General features: G+C 38.5%; 1 protein-coding gene across 1 annotated transcript in view; it reads left to right on the top strand.

The window, feature by feature from the left end:
* Positions 1 to 19,943, top strand: part of LOC117417039 (ephrin type-A receptor 4) — a 43,768-nt gene that overhangs the window by 643 nt on the left and 23,182 nt on the right. The window contains exons 2-4 of the mRNA XM_034028709.3: positions 1,683 to 1,750; positions 3,816 to 4,479; positions 19,378 to 19,533. Coding sequence (XP_033884600.1) covers positions 1,683 to 1,750; positions 3,816 to 4,479; positions 19,378 to 19,533 — 888 coding nt within the window. The remainder of the gene's footprint in view (positions 1 to 1,682; positions 1,751 to 3,815; positions 4,480 to 19,377; positions 19,534 to 19,943) is intronic.

The raw sequence follows: 19,943 nt of genomic DNA, 5'->3' as shown, positions 1-19,943 counted from the left end.
GTACAGTACTGAAGTACAGGTAACTATTAACCAAGCCGTTTAAATATTTGATTATGCATTCCACTGACATCAAACTTGCACTCTGTACACATTCAGTGGGTTTTGCAGATCTAGACTGGCGCATCTAGTGTATTGTCTTTTGCATATATATAGATAGATAGATAGATAGAGAATTTGTTTGTTTTCTGTTGGGGCTCCATCTGTGTTATTGCAAATTTCATTAAAAGTGCAATAGATTAATTGCAACAAAGTACTGTATCTAAACTGAATTAAAGGTTTCCCCGTTGTTTATGCGTTTGAAATAAATACTTCTTTTTAACGCGCTTGTATTATTGCGCACGGTGACAGGCAGCCAGAGCAAGAATTGTGTTTCTGTATTAAAAATATATACTGTAGTAAAGAAATGTAGTTTTTTTTTCTACTGAAGTGATAATCGCCGCGATGAAAATGTCAACATGTATTAAGAAAAAACGTCTGAGACTTCGAAATTTGGCATTCAACATTCGTCACGTTTTCTTTTCCTTTCTTAAAAGATTCGGTTTACACATGCCGAGACTTTTAAATCCTTATTACATTAATCGTCGTGGATATAGTATGATTATTATTAATATTATTATGTTTATTTTGTGAGACAACAAATCTACATAGCAAATAAAAATACCAAGATGTCCAAAATACATTTTGGGATCGAAACCTGTGTGTTGAAAAAAGGCTGTTGGCTGCTCTCCAGGAAACCCCGATGAGATGTTTTCATTGTTTTAAGTCAGTCCGGTTTTGAAAAGTTGTTGTTGTTATTTTTAACTGGTCAGTGTTTTAAGACCAGAAATCACAAATCTCTTCATATGCAAAAGAGTTTTAGGAATTACACAGACAATTGAAAAAAGGGAGTTTGCAGTCCCCGTTCCAAGTTGTAGACCTACGGAAAGGTCAATAGGCCAATTTATACTACGCACATTTTGCTATCCCGAGACGTGTTATTATTATTATTATTATTATTATTATTATTGCTTTTAAAAAAATGTATACACAGTATAGTGTCTATTGCTGTTTCTATTTCTATATCTCCTAATGCGGGAGCAGCAATGTGAGTAGTTTGGAGAAACAAATAAAAAAGCAACTAACCATGCCTTTTCTAAACAATTCCATGTTAACGTGCGATCCTCAGAAAGAATATATTGACAATTAACTCTTGTCAAATGTAACTTTCTAGTAAAAAAAAAAAAAAAACGCGAATATACCGTATGTTGTTATTATTATTGTTATTTGTTTATTTAGCAGACACCTTTATCCAAGGCTACTTACAGAGAGACTAGGGTGTGTGAACTATGCATCAGCTGCAGAGTCACTTACAATTACATCTCACCCGAAAGACGGAGCACAAGGAGGTTAAGTGACTTGCTCAGGGTCACACAATGAGTCAGTGGCTGAGGTGGGATTTGAACCTGAGACCTCCAGGTTATAAGCCCTTTTCTTTAACCACAGGACCACACATTATTATTATTATTATTATTATTATTATTATTATTATTATTATTATTATTATTATTATTATTATTATTATTATTATTATTATTATTGCAACACACAAGACTGTTTCTTGGTCGATTCTTAAAACATAAATAATGACGATGACATTATATTATCCTGTCCATTTGCCTTAATTCATTCTTTCTTTTTCTCAGTAACGTTGCTGGATTCCAGATCAGTGCAGGGGGAGCTCGGATGGGTAGCTAGCCCCACAGAAGGAGGGGTAAGTACCGTATTTAACCATTTTAAAGTGTTAAAAAATATGAATTGCTGCTCTCTTCGCAATGGTTAGATTTGATCAAATAGATTGTGATAACGGCGTCAGGTTTCCCCAATGGCCGTGAAGTGAATAGTTCTTTGTCGGGGAAACTTGACACCGCCTCTCTGAAAGCGAATAGGGAAAGCGGTTTGCAAATCAGAATCGCATCGCGTAGAAAAGAAGGGGAGAAGAGCGTTTGGTATTGCCGAGAGGAGTGATAAGAAAATGATATATGAGCTGGGTGAAAAAAAGAGGTATGGACAGCTCTAATTAGTATATCTATAGATGCCCCGATAAGGTAACATATAGTATGCCAACTGCTCTGCTTACAGACCCAATTAATACAGTAACCAAATAGAACCCTGAGGCGTGAGTTGATTGAACACAGGCTTAGGTGATCTGTGTTCATACAGAGTAATTAGTACCGGTAGTGTAAGCCTTATGTCTTTAAAATATGAAGAAAAAAAAGTATTGCTTACAAACTACATTATAGGCAGTCCACAGTTTAAAACAAACAGTTTTTAATATATTTCCGTCGGAAACATTTATGCATCTGCTTTTAAAGATCACTCCGACTCACTCCAAACATCCTACATCTTTAATTCACAAACAAGGGAGCAGAAGAAATAGAACATTCAGAAATAAATACACCAAATTGGGGAAGGGTTCTAATCCCATCTCTATTTGTTCAGTATTCTGTACAGTGCCTTGAATTAGCAGTTATGTAGAACACAGAGCATTGTCTGGCCCTTTTGTTGGTTCCCCCTGAACTTGGCTGTAGTTCCAGTTTGTGCTGTGCCTGTGCACACTATGCCGTCCCCAGAGTTCCTTTATCCCTGGCAGCAGTGATTGACAGGCCCCTGGCAGTGTGGACAGCATGCATTCAGCCTTGATTGCAAGCAATTGCCCTTATTCACTGACAATTGGGAAAGGTACAGCTTTATCCCAGTGAAAGCCAGGCTTCCCTTCATTCTGCACTCGCATTAGTTTAGACAGATTCTTTTCTTTTTTTTTTATTACTTCACCTCAGGGGGACCTCAGTGCAGATTATAAATTATTAGAACTGGTTAATGAGCAAATAATCAAACGGTGGGTTTGATTAATAGCATATTCCCATTCTGACATGCAAAGTTTTTAACCAGGGGCCCTGTTTAATTTAGAGCTGGGAAGCGCCTCTTCTGCTGCAGTGTGGTTTCATTAATACTCTCTGGAAGTGAGCACTATTTTTTAATTTAACAGTACATAGTCTGTCTGCAATGCTTGGCTTCAAAAGGTTGTTCTTTCTTCATTCCAATGCAGTAGTTCTCTTTTTTTAAATTGAAGCACAAAAAAAAAAAAAAATCACACACAATACAAACTTCCAGAATTCCCCTTTGCACCTTTTTTTTTTGGGGGGGGGGGGGGGGGGGGGGGGGGGGTAATTGTTATATAACACTTAGCTTGCTAGTTTATTTAGCAATTTGGTGTGAATAAGAAAACAGGGCCACTTGGTTTAAATGTTAAATGAGATGGACATGACAGATTGCAGTTGCTGGCACTTCTCCGACAGGGAATAACCTATCAAACAGCTTTGAATTAGAGGAACCTTTTCTACTTGCTAACTAGATGTTGTGTTTTACTCTGATAAATGAGTTACTAGAGTTTATTCTCCTTAGGTATTGATTTTTATATTCCCTACACCAAGATGTTGTCTGCTTGACACCAGAATTCAGCAAATAAGGGCAATTGCTAACTACCCTAGAATGAATAAGTGGGTGCATCCATTATGCATTAGTTTTTAAAAAAGTAAACAAAGCAAAGTGCAGGGGTTCTCAGTAACACAAGCACCAAAGTTAAGCGGTCTTATTCACCTATATGCAAAAAATAAATAAAAAGAAAACGTTACTTGTACATTTTTCTAGCCATTGCTTAAGCCCTCTGAATACACAAGTTCACAGGCTTGTTTTACACAAGGCCGTTATTAGGTTCATGGTATTGTTATTCATCATTCTGCCCGTCTAACACCTAACCTATGTTTATTGGTTTTCAGTGGGAGGAAGTAAGCATTATGGATGAGAAAAACATACCTATTCGCACGTACCAGGTATGCAATGTGATGGAACAGAGTCAAAACAATTGGCTGCGGACTGATTGGATCCCCCGCGGGGGAGCCCAGCGAGTGTATATTGAAATAAAGTTCACTCTCCGGGACTGCAACAGCCTGCCTGGTGTCACCGGGACTTGCAAAGAGACATTCAACCTTTACTACTACGAGTCCAACAATGATAAAGAGCGCTACATCCGGGAGAACCAGTTTGGGAAGATTGACACCATCGCGGCCGATGAGAGCTTCACGCAGGTAGACATCGGGGATCGGATCATGAAGCTGAACACGGAGGTGCGGGGCGTTGGGCCGCTGACCAGGAAGGGCTTTTACTTGGCGTTTCAGGACGTGGGGGCTTGCATCGCTCTGGTGTCGGTGCGTGTGTTTTATAAGAAGTGCCCCCTGACGGTGCGCAACCTGGCGCAGTTCCCCGACACCATCACGGGGGCAGACACGTCATCGCTGGTGGAAGTGCGGGGCTCCTGCGTCAACAACTCTGAGGAGAAAGACGTACCGAAAATGTACTGTGGCGCGGACGGGGAGTGGCTGGTGCCCATCGGTAACTGCCTGTGCAATCCTGGCTACGAGGAACGCAGTGGAGAGTGCCAAGGTGGGTTTATCACTGGCCAATTATTGATTTCTTTATTTGTTTGTTTTTTATTTGTTTGAAGGCCGCATATAATTGAATCTGTGATGAGGCTAAATAGACTAAAGCCCATTAATTAGTTGCCCCTTTGGGATGGGACAATGAGACAGCGGAGTGTAATGAACAATTCACACAGCTCCAGGTTGCTTGTGCTAAGCTTGCCTAATCCTGACAGAACAAGCACTAACTTATAACAAGCAGCAGTAGGCTGACACCTATTGTCTGGTTTTAGTTAATTAAAAAAAAAAAAATGCATGCAAAACCATGCAAAGTGCAGAGTTCTCTGTACCTATGGTGTTTTAATCAGTTGCTGTGTTTGCTAAAGACATTACTAGTCTGAGGTGCTGGAACACTTATGTAAGGTGAGAAAGAATGCTGAAATAACAGCTACAATGTAATCTTGATCTAGATTTAAACCATATAATGATTTTTTGTTTTGTTGTTTTAATTCTGAATTTAAAACAAATCAGTGGTCTACTGATATCTCTGTATCATTCAGCTGCATTTAATAATTAAATGCTGTATTTCAGAACTGCAATTAGCCTGTAATTTACAGATTCCACATTAAGTTACAGAAAGTCTTTAAGTCTTATAGCCTTTCTGTCAGTTGCAAGTAATATAATACTGATGTGATTTAGAAAATCAATAAGACAATTGTAAGAAAATGTTGTTTACTGCTAATGGCCTAAGTTAAAGTTACATTGTATGTTTGGAAACACAATTGTAGTTCAAAACACAGGAAATTCTTCGGACGAAGGGAAATGTGTTTCTTCGTGGTAAAGGTTCTTTTCACAGTGAATTGTAAAGTTTTGTCAACTTTTCAAGCATATACTTATTGCTTCAACTAATTGCCTTAAATTATATGTAACATCTCCACTCCTAGCCTGATTATGGCATTGTGGTATTATTAGGGTGAAAGCTTGTAATAAATTAGTTTTATTGCACTGGTTCGTGTTCCTTGGGTTTCAGTGCTGGCTGATAATGGGACCTCGAACACATCGCTCTTTTTTTGGGGGGTGTCCAATCTTGGTAAACTAATTGCATGACAAATACCTTGTAATTCAAAAGGGTTGTTTAGTATTTTGTTGCTGGTGAGCTATTCCTACAGTACAGATGGCAGGACAGCTTCAGAGTGCATCTCAAGAATGTGTTCTCGAACGTCACCAGCCAATCCCATTGTATCTCACTGGCCAGGTCGATCCTATTTTTTATTTTTTACTGCATTTTCTCAAAGGGAACTTCGAGTGAGGTTGTAAGTTATGGAGACAGAAGCTCTTTTCAAATGGAGATTGAATGGGATTCTAATCTAAAGGGGACAAAAATACCAGCAAAGCTTGGTTACTTTCTACATTTGAGTTTGTGTCATGAACTGGAATGCACTGTTTTACTAAGCAGCATTAACTCTATTGTAAGGCTCTGCAAGAATTTCTCCTTATCTGAGATGTTTAAAACAGGTTTCTGTTTGTACTGTTCATAGCATTGCTTTATCTTTTACCTTTCTCTACAGAGATAGGGATAATAAACATGTATTGGGTGCAGCACATATTGCTCAATGGCTTTTAAAAAAAGCAACTACAGTGTGCATCAAACATTGTCTCATCATACAGAACCATAGAAAATGTCAAAGTGTGTCATTTAATTCTCTCATATTTTGCCAGTTCATTTAAAACTCATAATGAGAAATAGCCTGAGTGACATGCAATATAATCTTAAACACTGCTGTGTTAAATCAAACCATATCCAGAGCTCTCAGCAATGTGTGCTTAGGGGGTTAAATGTTGTTTTTGTCCCAGCCTGAAAAGCAATGAATATCTATTTTAATATTTCCATATGCAACTAGTTGAGAGGCTTGGCAAATAGTGCAGTTCACTTTCAATGTGCTGGAAGTGACAAGACATCACAACGGGGAGCCCCAGTCCCTGCAAAGCCTATTGAAACAACACTGACTGGGGCTCCAGCCGTTATCAATAGGTCCCACCCCTATTGTTTGGGCATAGGAGAAACCTAGCGGCACAAATACAGGAGAAGGTCAAAGGTGCCCCACATCCTCATCCATCTTCCTCCTGTCAGAGGAGGTCAGAGTGAAGATTGATTAAGATCTCAAGGTTTGACAAAGGCTGGGCTGGCTGGAGAGACAGGAGCTGCTAGGGGAGGAGTTTCTGTTCCCTGCTCCAGCGCTGGTCATCTGCTGGGGTCTCTGAGACCGCAGGGTACAGAACCACACTTCCTCTTGCAGTTGTCACCTCCAGCGGGACGTGTTAATGGCTGCAAAGAATTGGGAAGCATGTCAGCTTGTTCGAGGTGGCAGACGCCATTGTCCAAGGCAGCTGCACCCAAAGTGGCCCCCCCCAACCCCACAAAAAATGGTGTCCCTGAACAAAATCGAAGAGTTTTCAAAACCTATTGAGCAGTTTAAGAGTCAAAGAAACGGTTTGCTAGATGTGTATGACCTTAACTGCCAGTCTGGAGTTACTTTTAGACCTTCTAGTATGAGATGTTGTAACAGACATCATCAGCATATAAGCTGTGTTTGTTTTTGGAGTGCAGCACAGAGCCGGTTAAAACAATGTTTAAACAGACATCATTTCCATAGTCCTTTCATATTTGGAGTTTCTCCTCTACCTTTTTTTGTTTTTTGATAACCACTTCCCTATGAAATAATCACTTGAATGATGTGATTGCTTTTATCTTCTGTGCTTTGAAGCATGACTGTGATCACCGAGGAGAGCCATTCATTTTTATCAGAGGAGAATAGAGTTTAATTAAGGTTCCCTGCTATTATGCTTTTTTGAGGCCCAAAGTTTTATGGAGACGGTAGAGCTGATGGTCCTTTGAGCCTGAAAGGAAGAATCCAATGTAATTAACTAGGGCACCCAGGTCCAGGATCCTTGAAAATATTATATACAGTGCAGGAAAATAATTTCACACTTAATGCTCACAAACCATTACAGAATCAAAGCACCTGTGAATGGATCATTAAGAACAACGCTTTCATGGCTTTTAGAAGCAATGCAGGGCAATCAATGCGTTCACATACATACCACACCCAGACTGACAGATTCATACCCATAACAGTATCTGTGGAGTGTCTGTCTCTGTATGGGGCAATATAACGACATGTATTAAACATTATTTGCCAGATTAATATGTTTTGTTGTATATGTCCAAGTTCGAATCTGCTGATGGGTTTATTTAGAATTAATTCCTGGCAAGTTTATCCTTTTAAATCAAGACAGCAAAACAATTTGGCTATTATTATATTACAATAAGCCGGGTGCCACATTAAATACCTTGATAAATTATAAATAAATATATATATATATATATATATATATATATATATATATATATATATATATATACATATACTCAAGGGCTGTTTTTTTGTTTTCATGGAGCAGGTGAAATCACATCCTCTTTTATTACTCAGTGGTCACCTCTTGCCAAAATGTGCCTTGTTCTGAATATTCAAACCGTGTTGTAGCTCCATGGGAACAGAGTATGTTGATTCCCATCACGATCTCTCTGTTGCTGGTTATGAGACTCTCTCCCTCTGAATGGGGATTGTCAGCTGTCTGGAAAAGTTTTGCCCTTCGTTCCGAGCAGATTCCTCATTTGCATCCGCTGTATAAACCTGCATTCAAACTAGCACGCCCCTATCCACTTTCACAATGAAGATACAAGCTTCCTTTGGAAACCGCAGCCCCCCCCCCCCCCCCCCATCACAATTCTCCTGGTTTTATTTATGCAGAGTCTGGTGATTTGGATTTCATGCAAATTTATTCTGGTCTGATTAACCTGCTTTGTTTAAGAGATGCATATTTTGGGCTGCATCTCATTGCCAGTGACTGCCACAGTCCCCAAAGTAGAGTTTGAATGTATGTTCATGTTGCATTTTGCATTCACACACCTGTTTTCCTGTCTCAGACCAGTTGCATCCTGAACGGCGCTGACAGGATTGCGACAGCATTCATCCAAGTCAGTTTTTGATGGATTGCTATGTTTGTGGAATTGACAGGAAAGTTATGCATACTGTATGTTTATGACCTTTCAGAAGAACAGGGCAGGGGGATTAGATAAAGCCAGACTGCGATTTTATCTGGTTGCATTTCACTCAGTATTTTATATAGCAATTCAATAAATAAATTCAGAAAATATGCTCCACATTTTTTTCCTGCATATGGGATTTGCCTGTATTGTTGTAATTTTGTTATTTATTTTTTGTCTGCATGATACGCTGTAGCTGTTTATTTAAATGTACCATATCATCCCATTTGTCTGTGTTGTGTATAAATCATACACCTTCGTATCCCTCGCACTAGGCCCTCCTGTTCATTGTTGACCTCATGAAAACAAATGGAGTGGTTAACCATAATTACAGCTTTGGACAAATGGTCATTATAGCAAATAGAAAGCTAGGGTACAACTATAGGCCCTGTAAGGGAACCCCTTTTATAAAAAAAGAAATAATACATTTCATATCTGGAATGTCGTCAGAGCTTTAACCATCCAAGTCTTTCTAATGCAGCTTAAAATACTATTTCGTCTTGTTCCTTGAAAAAGCACTGAGCTGCGAGGATGTGAGAAATGTATCACTGAGCAGCAGGGAGACACATATTTCCAGACCCCTTTCTCATTTTCTTCATATATCCTTTACGTTCCGGGTCCACTGCCTTTTAACCTGCTTCCGCTGCTTTCTCCCCAGAAGCTGTCCACTCAAGTGGCAAGGGTTACTTTGACGGGAGGCCCCCCACTGTTCAGCATTTGTCTCGTTCTCGTGTGGCTCTGATGGTTCTTATTCTGGCTCATTCCACGGAGATCAGAGGGTTAACGGAAAACTGATTTATTTCCCATTTTGGTTATTCGAAAAAGGCAGTTACCTGTGGGTGTACCCGTGAAGGTTAAACTGAGCCCCCAATGACAGCAACACCGACTGCATTTGAAAAATGAGTCGGACCGACTGGTAATATTTATATAAATGGCTTCACCTACCAGACCAGTTACAGTATGTATTCTTGTACTTTCAATGTCACAGCAGCTACTTCGAACACTGATCAGGAGATTGTCAATTAGAAGAAAGTGCCGATGAAATTGAATTTAATAATCAGGTTATTATTTCTGTAGTGCAGATTGTATAATGAATGTTAATGTCAGTAATTAATTGGTATTGCTTCATCTGGGTTTTGAGTCACTAATCCACACGCCTCTTCAAATAGATAATTGCCCCTGAGTGTGATTTAGGCAAAGGGCCAGAAACAACAACAACAACAAAAGAAAATATCTAAACAGTGTACCAGAGTTAATATACCTAGTTAACTTTCCTATAGGAATTAAGCTTTATTTTAAATATAGTTATCAAAAACTGGGTTTGCATTGGAAATTATGAATACTTTGTTAAACCAAGAGTTCTGCGTAAAACAAAATCATATTTAGTATACCTCTGCACCCTTAACTGCCATCTAAAATCAGCTTGGAACTTTCTAAAATCTCTGCCATTTTAGGGGATTTGAATGTGCTCAGAAGTGGAATGTCTGTACCTCACACATTCTAATGTCTGTTAGTAACTCAAATGTAACTACACTTGAGGGAACAGGAGATGTCCTATTGAATTAATACCAAGCATCAATCATGGTATTCCACACTTTTCACATTAAACTCTCCCTCTGACATTCATTCATCATGAGCAGACGCCTGTTTTAGAGTGTGACCAATATGTTTAACTGCGGATATGTTATGCTTTGGGTAGTCTGCCAGAAAAGCGCAGAGCTATTTTTAGGTTGTTCGGCTGTAGCGATCTCTACTTCTTTCCCTAGTATCTACAGGGATTCCTAACTAACCTTTCCCTTAATTGGTTTACCACAGTTGAATGTCCTACTAATACACTAAACTTAACCCATCAATAACAATAGATTTTTTTTTCTGTCAACGGTGCACATTTAACAATTACTTTCCCTGTCAAACTGTGACAATAGCACTACTCCTGAAGAAAGTAACCTGTCGGTTTTCATTTCTCCCGGGTCTTCATTCTCATTTTTCTAATTTAATGTGCTCCATGTAGTATCTGCTGCTGAAGTTGATGTCTTGAGTTTTGCCTGCTCTGTGAATCAGTGCACTCTACTGTCGGGGGGGGGGGGGGAAACGAAAAAAAAAAAAAACGACATTCCCACTTTGAAAAGGGCTATCCTTTGAAGCCAGACTGAGAGAGTGATTAAAGCAGTCACTAAGCAAATTAGCATGTCAAAAGCCCTGAATCAATACCATTTCTCTCTCTCTCTCTTGCTGTATGCTGGTTTTAGTTGGTTTGGGAGCTCCAGGAAGGTTCTGACAGCTGGGCCAATGAGCAGAAAGATATTGTCAATAGCTGTGCGCTACACAGACAGCTTGATCTAGCTGCAAAGTGCTAATCCAAGGAAAGGCTGGAGTAGTTCATTCAGAACTGGAAACGACAGCCACAAAAGGACAGGGTCGTCCTTTTGCTTATGGACATGATTAGGGTGGGAGGAAAAAACATTATATGAATGTAAACCTAGGAACAGAAAAATCCTTTAAAAACAACAGCAACGTCAGCTTGCTAGAAATGTCGTTCTGTTATATACCGTGTCTTCTTCCCAGATTTATTCTCTTGCCATTTCTCTTGGGATATGCATGCAGAAAACACGATTAAGGAAACATTGGAAATTATTTATTTTTTATTTCAACTGCAATGCCATGGAAGACAAATGCACCTGTATTCATTTTTCCATTTTAAAGACTCTTGTTGTCTACTTTTGCAATGATTTCATGAACACAAAGAGAAGTCCATTTGCATTAGAACCCTATCTGCAGACCATTACTTTATTTACAGTATGCACTGATTGCAAACTAGTTAACAAGTGGCTCTGTTTCATCTGTCTTGATTTTCAGAGCTGACTAAATCCGAATAGGCTGTAGGTGGTCTTTTCCACAGCGAAATCCCCAAAGAATCAAAGGCTTTGGTGTAAATCAGACTCCCAATTTATAGAAAAAGAAAGAAAAAAGAAAACTAATCTGATCAGTTAACGTTTCAACTGGATGCACATTTTAATAAGAAAAGACTTTAATCAGAGGGACCTTGCTCAGACAGGCTGCATAGCTTACTTCAGTAAATATGATATACAGACAATTATTTCTGGCTTATGGCGTTGAACTTTATCTGGTGGGGTAAAGCAATTACTTAAACAGTTTGCACAGTGCTAAATGTGAAATGCACTATTGCAATTGAAGGTCTAATTTGCAATTAATTCAGCTGGAGAGCAATTAAGCTTTATAATATTGCATCCTTTATCTTTTGTTATGCAAGCCATGTTTCTTGAGTTAATCTTGGCATTATGTCCAAAATAAAGTAAAAGGCTTAGAAACGCCAGAATCTGTTTCATTTGTAGACATCAAGACAACTGCGCTAAGATTGTCTTTTATTTAATTTTTTTTTTTCATTGCTTAAAGAGCATCAGATCATCGAAGAATGAGCTCATTCATCCCAAATCCTCGGAATTTCCAATTAACAACTAGCCCATCACTTTACTGAAAGTGAAGTACGGCTTATGAATACAAATCCAACAGCTTTTCAAAGAAGGCATTTGATCTTGTAGAGATGATGAAGGAGGTTAGAGGAGGACGCTAACCAGGGTATCCTTATACAACAATTGCCTTGTAAGTCATAACCCCACTTTAAGAGAAATCAATATATAGTGTTTTCCAGTGTCAAAGCACTCATTAAGAGAACATTACATTGATGTACAAGTTGAACCTGTCCATCTTTACATTTTCCCACCGTTGATTTGAATAGAGCTGGTATACCAATGCCTAAATATTTCCTAGTAAATTTAACCAAGAGGTCATTTAACTAAGAAAATCAAATCCATGTGTGATGCATTTCTGTAACCTACATAAGTTAGACTGTGCTGTGTGGCTATAAAACCTTGGAAATGGTGTTTCGTGTCTAGATTATTATTATTATTATTATTATTATTATTATTATTATTATTATTATTATTATTATTATTACTGTTGTAAGATATGCTTTGCAGCTCGTTGTAACTGAAAGCCATTAACCATCATACTGTGTTTCAGGTTCAAGCAGGGTAGAGCAGGGGTTAATGACAGCAATTTGGCCTAACAGCTGACACAGTTTCAATGGGATTTTATGTTCATTCAGATGGATGATCTCAGGGCTTTTAAAGATGAGTAATGTAAAACACAGTATTGTCGCAGCATAGAGGCGTCACCGGTCAAAGTACAATAACCGGATTTCCTTTAAACTGTCAATGATATACAGTAGATAAACAGCAGAATTACATACATATTGCACAAAGAGGGCTTTTTCGACTCTAAAAGGGACATTACAATATAAAAGGAAATACAATGTAACTGAAGAGCAGATAGGAAATGGTTGTAATTGTATAAAGGGTGATTATCATTTTTTCAGCACAGTTAAAAACAGGGACCAGTATCTCATATATAATACTGCAGACTTTTTGCAGTGGCAGCCTGCATTCCACGTAGAGTCTGAGTCATTATTGCACACAGTAAATGAACAAGAGTATTGGCATGGATATGTATCTGCAGATCCTGTGTGTGTTGGGGGAGGAGGCACTCAGTTCCTGAACATTGCCCTTCCTTTTCCCTTCCCTTATCAAATGGGTAGATCTGTATACTCACAATACAAGTATAGCTCCAGATTACTTTAACTGTGGTGCTAAGGGGAATAATATCTTTAATCCCTTCCAGTCGGTGAACTGCTAAAGAAGAATTAAAGCTGAGGTGTATTTATGTGTGTGTGTGAATGTGTGCATCAGAGAGGTTTAACTGCTGTTTAAGATGCAAATCAGCTCCTTCATTGGTGACATTGGCCAGGCAATAGTCTATGCAAGATGTTTTGCATCACTGTCACACATGTCCTGCAATCCACAAACATGAAGAATTGCGTGGGAGATTGCCAACTTCTCCAGCTTTCCTTTCTAATTATTGCTCATTTTTATGGCAAGCCTTTGTTAGCTCACCGAAGCGACACTTCAGTTTTATGGAGGCTTTTGTTCAGTTGATGTCTTTGGAGTCAGTGTGGTCTTTAAGATATTGAAGGAATAGCTCATGAAAAGATCTTATAGCGGTGGGTGTGTTTTTAAAATGTATAACTCATTTGGTAAAAAAAGTACACTGATGGAAGGCGCTAGTTGAAAATTTTGAAAAAGTGCAAACTATTCAGATATGCCCTGCTAGTTTTTCTGAAAACGTTTTAGAAAGTGTAGCAGACGAATAGCTCTCCTTGGTTCGCTTGCTTCCAAATTCCTGCAGTGATCTATGCATTGCAACATCGACCCCCACCCATCCCCCCTAGTAAGCTCACCTGCCCAAAGCCACCCACTTCAGATCAGGGAAAGGTATGCTTGCTAACTTTAGGATAATATCTGTAATCTGCTGGTGATCACAGCAGCTACAAGTTTTGATGGAGGCCGATGTGTTTCGCATGCATTGAACAGGTGGCCTAGTCTTATCAGAACGAACACCAGATTTCTATTCAAGCCCAGAGATAAGAGGGGCTTGTATTATAAACAGGTACAACAAAGCTATTGTTATGCATAGTTTGAAAGGCCAGCTGTGGCACTTGTGGTTAGACTAGGAGGACCTCACTGGAAATGGAATCTTGCATCTTTTTCAAAGCATCCCCCTTGATTTCATGCAGAATCTCCCACGCAGGATACTGAGCTCCGTCACCATTTTTTCATAATTCACTCATTTCTTTAGCAGCCCCTGTCCAGTTACAAAAGCTTGTTGAAAGTGCTACCTGCGGCCCTGTTGGTTGAAAGCAGGTAACGGGCACCGCCCTGTGAACTTGTCACTGCCCCCCCCCCCCCCCCCCCCCCCCCAGAGTAACACATTAAAACACAAAGATCATTCTGTTTGTTTATGGCATGTAAGTTTAGCCCTGCTACTGATACCGCAACGCTTCCCAGTGCCAACCTTTCAAGGGGACAATAGCAATCTTTGTGGTATCACTGTGTTAATAGTTACAGTCAATTAAATTTAAATATTATCCATTCAGGATGGGAACAACCGTGAATACGTGTGAATGGGAACATTATAGTTTCATTGGCACCAACGATAACAGAACATTCTGGATTCTACTCTGCTTACGGGCAGCTGTGGTTTTCCTTTTTTTTTTTTTAAATACATTTTAATTCCAGATGGCATCTAGAAAATGATAAATGCAGTTTTTGTGTTACTTAATTTCAACACTGGCACAGGCACTTGGAAGCAGTTGGTGGTTTATTCTTACAAAAAGGAATGGCAGCTACCTTTTGCAGGCAGCCATGAGTGCCGTGTCGTATTATAACTGAGCTCTTATGAATCACTAATTGTATCTCAGAGAAAGGAAGAACCAGTTTACTTTAAGAGGCAGCCCTTGAAAGGAGAAGATGACCCCCTAGTAACAGACTATTCCTCTATTCTTATTGGACAAGGGGCATTCTTATGCAACTGATTCCAATTTAATACCAGACCACGAGAGTCGCCTTCATCAGCAGCAGCTCATTATTTAGGACCAGTTCAGATCTCTATTGAAAACTGTCCTTGAATCATTTTGAGACGTTGATCGTATCAATAGGTCTAGTACCTTGCACAGTGGAAAGTGAGTATGGTTACATGGTTGCAGTTTTATTTATGTATTTATTTTTATTTAAAAATATAAAGATGTACCATTTGATGTAAATGGATAATCCTCAAGTCTAACTTTTTTTTTTTATATTGACCTCAACAACTAGGCCAATACACCGAATAAACCTCTCTTGGGACTGATTGTTAACTGTATTTGCTGTCTATTGTCTTAGCCCTGGATTAATCTGCTTACTCCTGTGCAAATACTGTAAAACAAGAACATTCATGCCCCCACCTAGGAGTATCATTTAGCCGAAACAATTTGAGGAAATCTATATTTAATACTTGGGGGGGGGGGGGTTCGCTGCGCTCATTAATAATCCATGAAACATAAACATAAAGAGATTATCCATTTACATCAAATGGTACATCTTTATATTTTTAAAAATAAATAAATACATAAATAAAATCAGCTGGAGTTGAAAGGGCTCAGGAATTTACCTGCAAGCTCTTCCGACTCCATTGCTTGCATGGCCTTCCTCACCTTAAGGTGTGAAACTGATAACTCTTCTTTCAGAGATCAGTTGTCCGAGGAGCAGTAAACACAATAACCATTGCTTGAGTTTGATGTTTTTATAGATACGTTGGTGGACTTTGTGAACGCAAATCGCTTTAGCATTTCAATGAGATTAGTATTCGCAGAAAAAAAAAAAAACACAAAAAAATCAAAAGACAATTGACAAATCCAGGTCGGAAAGTGGAGTGGTTCCTTTTTGAAATGCCACAAGTAATCAAGTGTTCGTTGGCTTAGTGTAGTGTAGCTAGCATTTTACATGCTTTGCCAATGAGCTGGGCTAGGTTGCAATTATTCTGTGTTTTTTGCATGCATCAGTGCTGTGAACTTGCCTTTCAAATTCCAGATTAGCAAAACCGCCAGGCCTTTATTAAATCTGACAAGGTTCTGGAATGTTTTCTGCAAAGTGAATACAGGTATAGCATTACAGAAATAAATTATTATTATTATTATTATTATTATTGACATCAGGAGTCATTTGGTGTGCCAGATGATGTCAGGAGTCATTTGGTTCATTTGACTGCTGTCATTTGGTCTTGATCTCACATCTCAATTTGGCGCTTGAAGTGTTTGTTTGTTTATTTATTTATTTATTTATTTATTTATTTTCCTTTGAAAGTGGATAACAAGTAAAACTATCATAACTAACACTGGATTCCCCACAGCTTGCCAACATTGCTGTCACTACAAACCTGACAGATGAATCAACCTGAACCACATTAGTTACAGGTTTTCCCAGAAATATGCTTTTACTGGCCAGCCCACCCACCCTTGCAGATATCATGCTCATGTTACTCTTGTGTATAGGCATCGATAGCATTGTCTTATAAACAGATTCCAGGCATGTTTCTATATATATATATATATATTTATATATTTATTACATTTCACTAGAAAGCGCCCAGTAGCTTCATATTTTTCCTTAAGATAAAACAGAATCAGCCTTTGTTGGCAGCTACTGTGGCCTATCGGAGCCTTCATCTTAATTTAGGAGTTTAATGTTTTTTTTTAAAGATCTGTTAAGATTCAGGAGATCAGGGATAATCCTGGACTGCCTCACTGGGGCTTTGAGATGGAGATCATGGTTTTCGCCATTTCTTTTGCCAGCTTAGAGAGGAGTACACATATCAGATGTAAATATACAAAAGGAAAAAAGCTCATTAAGTGTCAAACAATCCATTGACGGTCCTAGTAGTTTCATATAAACATTTATTATAATACAGGTTTCTGTGCCAGCACTGTATGTGACTGTACGCGATTGTTGGACTGATGTGTGTGTGTGTGTGTGTGTTTGTATTCACACACAAGAGAATTCATTTTTTAGTCAGGAAATTAAGTCTGATAAATTGGCACGTTTTCTTTTCTCAAAACAGACATAAAGAAAAGAGTATTTGATTATTTATTTTATGAATTTCAGGGGGAAAAGTGTTGAAAGGCTTTTCAAAATGCCTCTTGGAGGTAGTAATCTTTGCCAGACGTGAAGAATTTTTTTTTTTTTTTTTTTTTTTCTCTAAATGTCACCCAAAAGGCAAATGAATACATTTTGGGAAATTTTTTAACAAAGCTTAAAAAAAAAATACATTGTCCCTTTTGTTGCCAAAGAGGGTTGGATTAATTGCCCTGAATAGCATTAAAGAAGAAAGTAATTACGCCCAGCCAGAATGGCTTTCAAAGGAAATCATCAGTTCAGTCCAGAATCAGCCCCTTCCTCACACTTCCATTAAAAAGCATTTGTTCTTACACTGCCAATGACCCGTGAAGGCATTGTCCCACAGGTATTAGGGTGGCCACTGGTGTGCCTGTTGTATTCATGACAAGAGGGACCAGGGGGAACGATGTTTTTGGTCAAAAGTACTAGCCACTGGGACAGCTGGACCATTATTAAGCCTGGCTGAACATTTTAGACCCATGAACAGCTGTACAATCCCACAGCTCCTCCGAATGCTTCATACTGTGGGACAGATAGATAATCAAAGGGGTCTGCCTGGACAATCATAGACCACAATTAACTTGCACACAGATCTCCTTATCGAAACAGTGAGGGACTGTTTGGCACAATAAAGACACCCCCACTAAGGTCACAGCCCAGTATATTTAGAATACATTTTTTTTTTTTTTTTTTATTGTAGGGGGGCGGGGGGTAATCTCTACTTTTTTTAGTGTTGGAAGCCTAGGAGGAGATTATAAAGCAAAAAAAAAAAAAAAAAGCTTAAACTCTTATAGCCGTGGGTAAACCGAGGAAAATGAGTTTGCGGTCATAACTTTAAGAAGGTTACTGAGAAGATCCAAGGAACCCAACTTGTAGTTGGTGTTACACATTTGGGTTAATCCTCTTACAGGCATAGCAGTATTAGCTCAAACCTAAAGTCTGGTCCACTGCATCCAATAAAAAGAAGGGCTCTTTAGCTTTTGAATAGTCGTTTATTGTTTGCAGTGCATTCAGGATTTGCTTTCACGTTCCATTGAAAAAAAATTCAAAAAACAAAATGTCCCTGTAATATAATATCAAGAGCTCAGAAAATGGTAGTTCCACCGTAAAGCCCTGTATAGACCTATACATATGTTTTTCATTGAGCATTGTATGCTGGTCATAATGATAGCATTAAGCTATGTTCTTGTGTTGGCAGCCCTGCATTCGCTGATCTGCAAGCTCCAGTATCTGAATGAAGTTCCAACAGCTTTTGACAAGTCAAATTTACTGAATCTAGGATCATTATTTATACAGTGTTCAGTTTCAGAAAATTAGCAAGAGTGTTTTTTGATATTTTTATTCCACCCTAAAATCTTAAACCTCAGCCCTTGATCCGCAGACATCAGAGATATCCATGTTTGGCAGGCCGTGCAGCTATACGTCCTGCGATTGTGCCACTTGACAGACAAATCTTACTCAACTGGCTGCTTGTTTACACTCTGGGTCTGGCTACTTTTTTTCTTCTTCTTCTGAACTGCAGAGGACAGATTTTTCTCTCACTTTGCCTTTCTTCCTAGCTGGGTGAAAAAAACTAAGTAAAGAAAAAACCCCAGAAGGCTGTAGAGCTTAAGCCAAAAAAACCACCTTGAAATTTTAACCCTAATTTAATTATGGGCTATCGAAATATCTGAAGTCATAAATGTGTCATTCATGTTACAACTTAATAGTACTGAAAACAAATAAATGAAACTATTTTATTTAATACACTATACTTAAAAATAATATATATATATATATATATATATATATATATATATATATATATATATATATATATATATATATATATATATAATATATATATATATATATATATTGAATGACTAGTGTTGTGAGAATGTAATAAAGATATGTATGTTGTACAGTATGTTGCATTTCCTGATAACAACATTCCTGGGATTATCATTTTAGCCTAATAATAAAATGTTAAGCAATCAAATCTTGGCTGAGATAGACATTCCCGGTACTCCCACACTAATGTTTGAGTTGCAGATTTCCTATTCAATAATAACTGTGTCACAGGAGCAATTTAACATGAACCGTAAAAATATTCAGTATACACAGTTTGTTTATAAAAGCCCATCAGAGCAGCCTTCGCAATATACTGTTTACCTCCTCCCTTTGAGTTCAGGAACATGTCCCGATGTATAAATTCAAGCTGTATAAATAATGCATAATTCTTTCTTTCTTTTTCTTTCTTGCCTGCTAGCTTGTAAAGTCGGTTATTACAGAGCCCTTTCGACTGATGCCAGCTGCTCCAAGTGTCCTCAGCACAGCTACTCTGTCCGTGAAGGATCTACGTCTTGCACTTGCGATAAAGGATACTTCAGAGCCGAAACCGACCCTGCTTCTATGCCTTGCACCAGTAAGTTGTACAATTAAAAAGTATTTTTTCTATTTAATTTCTGTTTGCTGTATGTGAATGTCTGCTATGCTTGTCGCTGCCACCAGAGCGGCGCTGGTACTGCTTCCTGACACCAGGTGACCTGTTTTTAATTCCCTTTGTGCTTACAACCATGATAATCAGGTGTGCGTTCCTGTTCATTACCCTCTCTTTAACTTCTAAATTCTCATTCTAGGTTGCCTTTAGTAATCACTCAGTGTGACAGCGCGCTAATGAAGAAATAAAACACTGCATCAAAGACTCATTCATCTGGTCAAAGATAGACTCTGCTTCATTGGGTTGTAAAATCAAATTTTTCTCTTCAGGAATTCGTAAGCAAGACTGAACCAACTTAGTAGCAGCGTAGGAAACTGTAGTTTGACTTGACTTTG

Source organism: Acipenser ruthenus, chromosome 12, assembly GCF_902713425.1.
Source record: "Acipenser ruthenus chromosome 12, fAciRut3.2 maternal haplotype, whole genome shotgun sequence".
In the NCBI taxonomy this organism is placed as follows: Eukaryota; Metazoa; Chordata; class Actinopteri; order Acipenseriformes; family Acipenseridae; genus Acipenser; species Acipenser ruthenus.
Note: the sequence above shows the minus strand (reverse complement) of the source record. Positions and strands in the feature narration are given on the sequence as shown.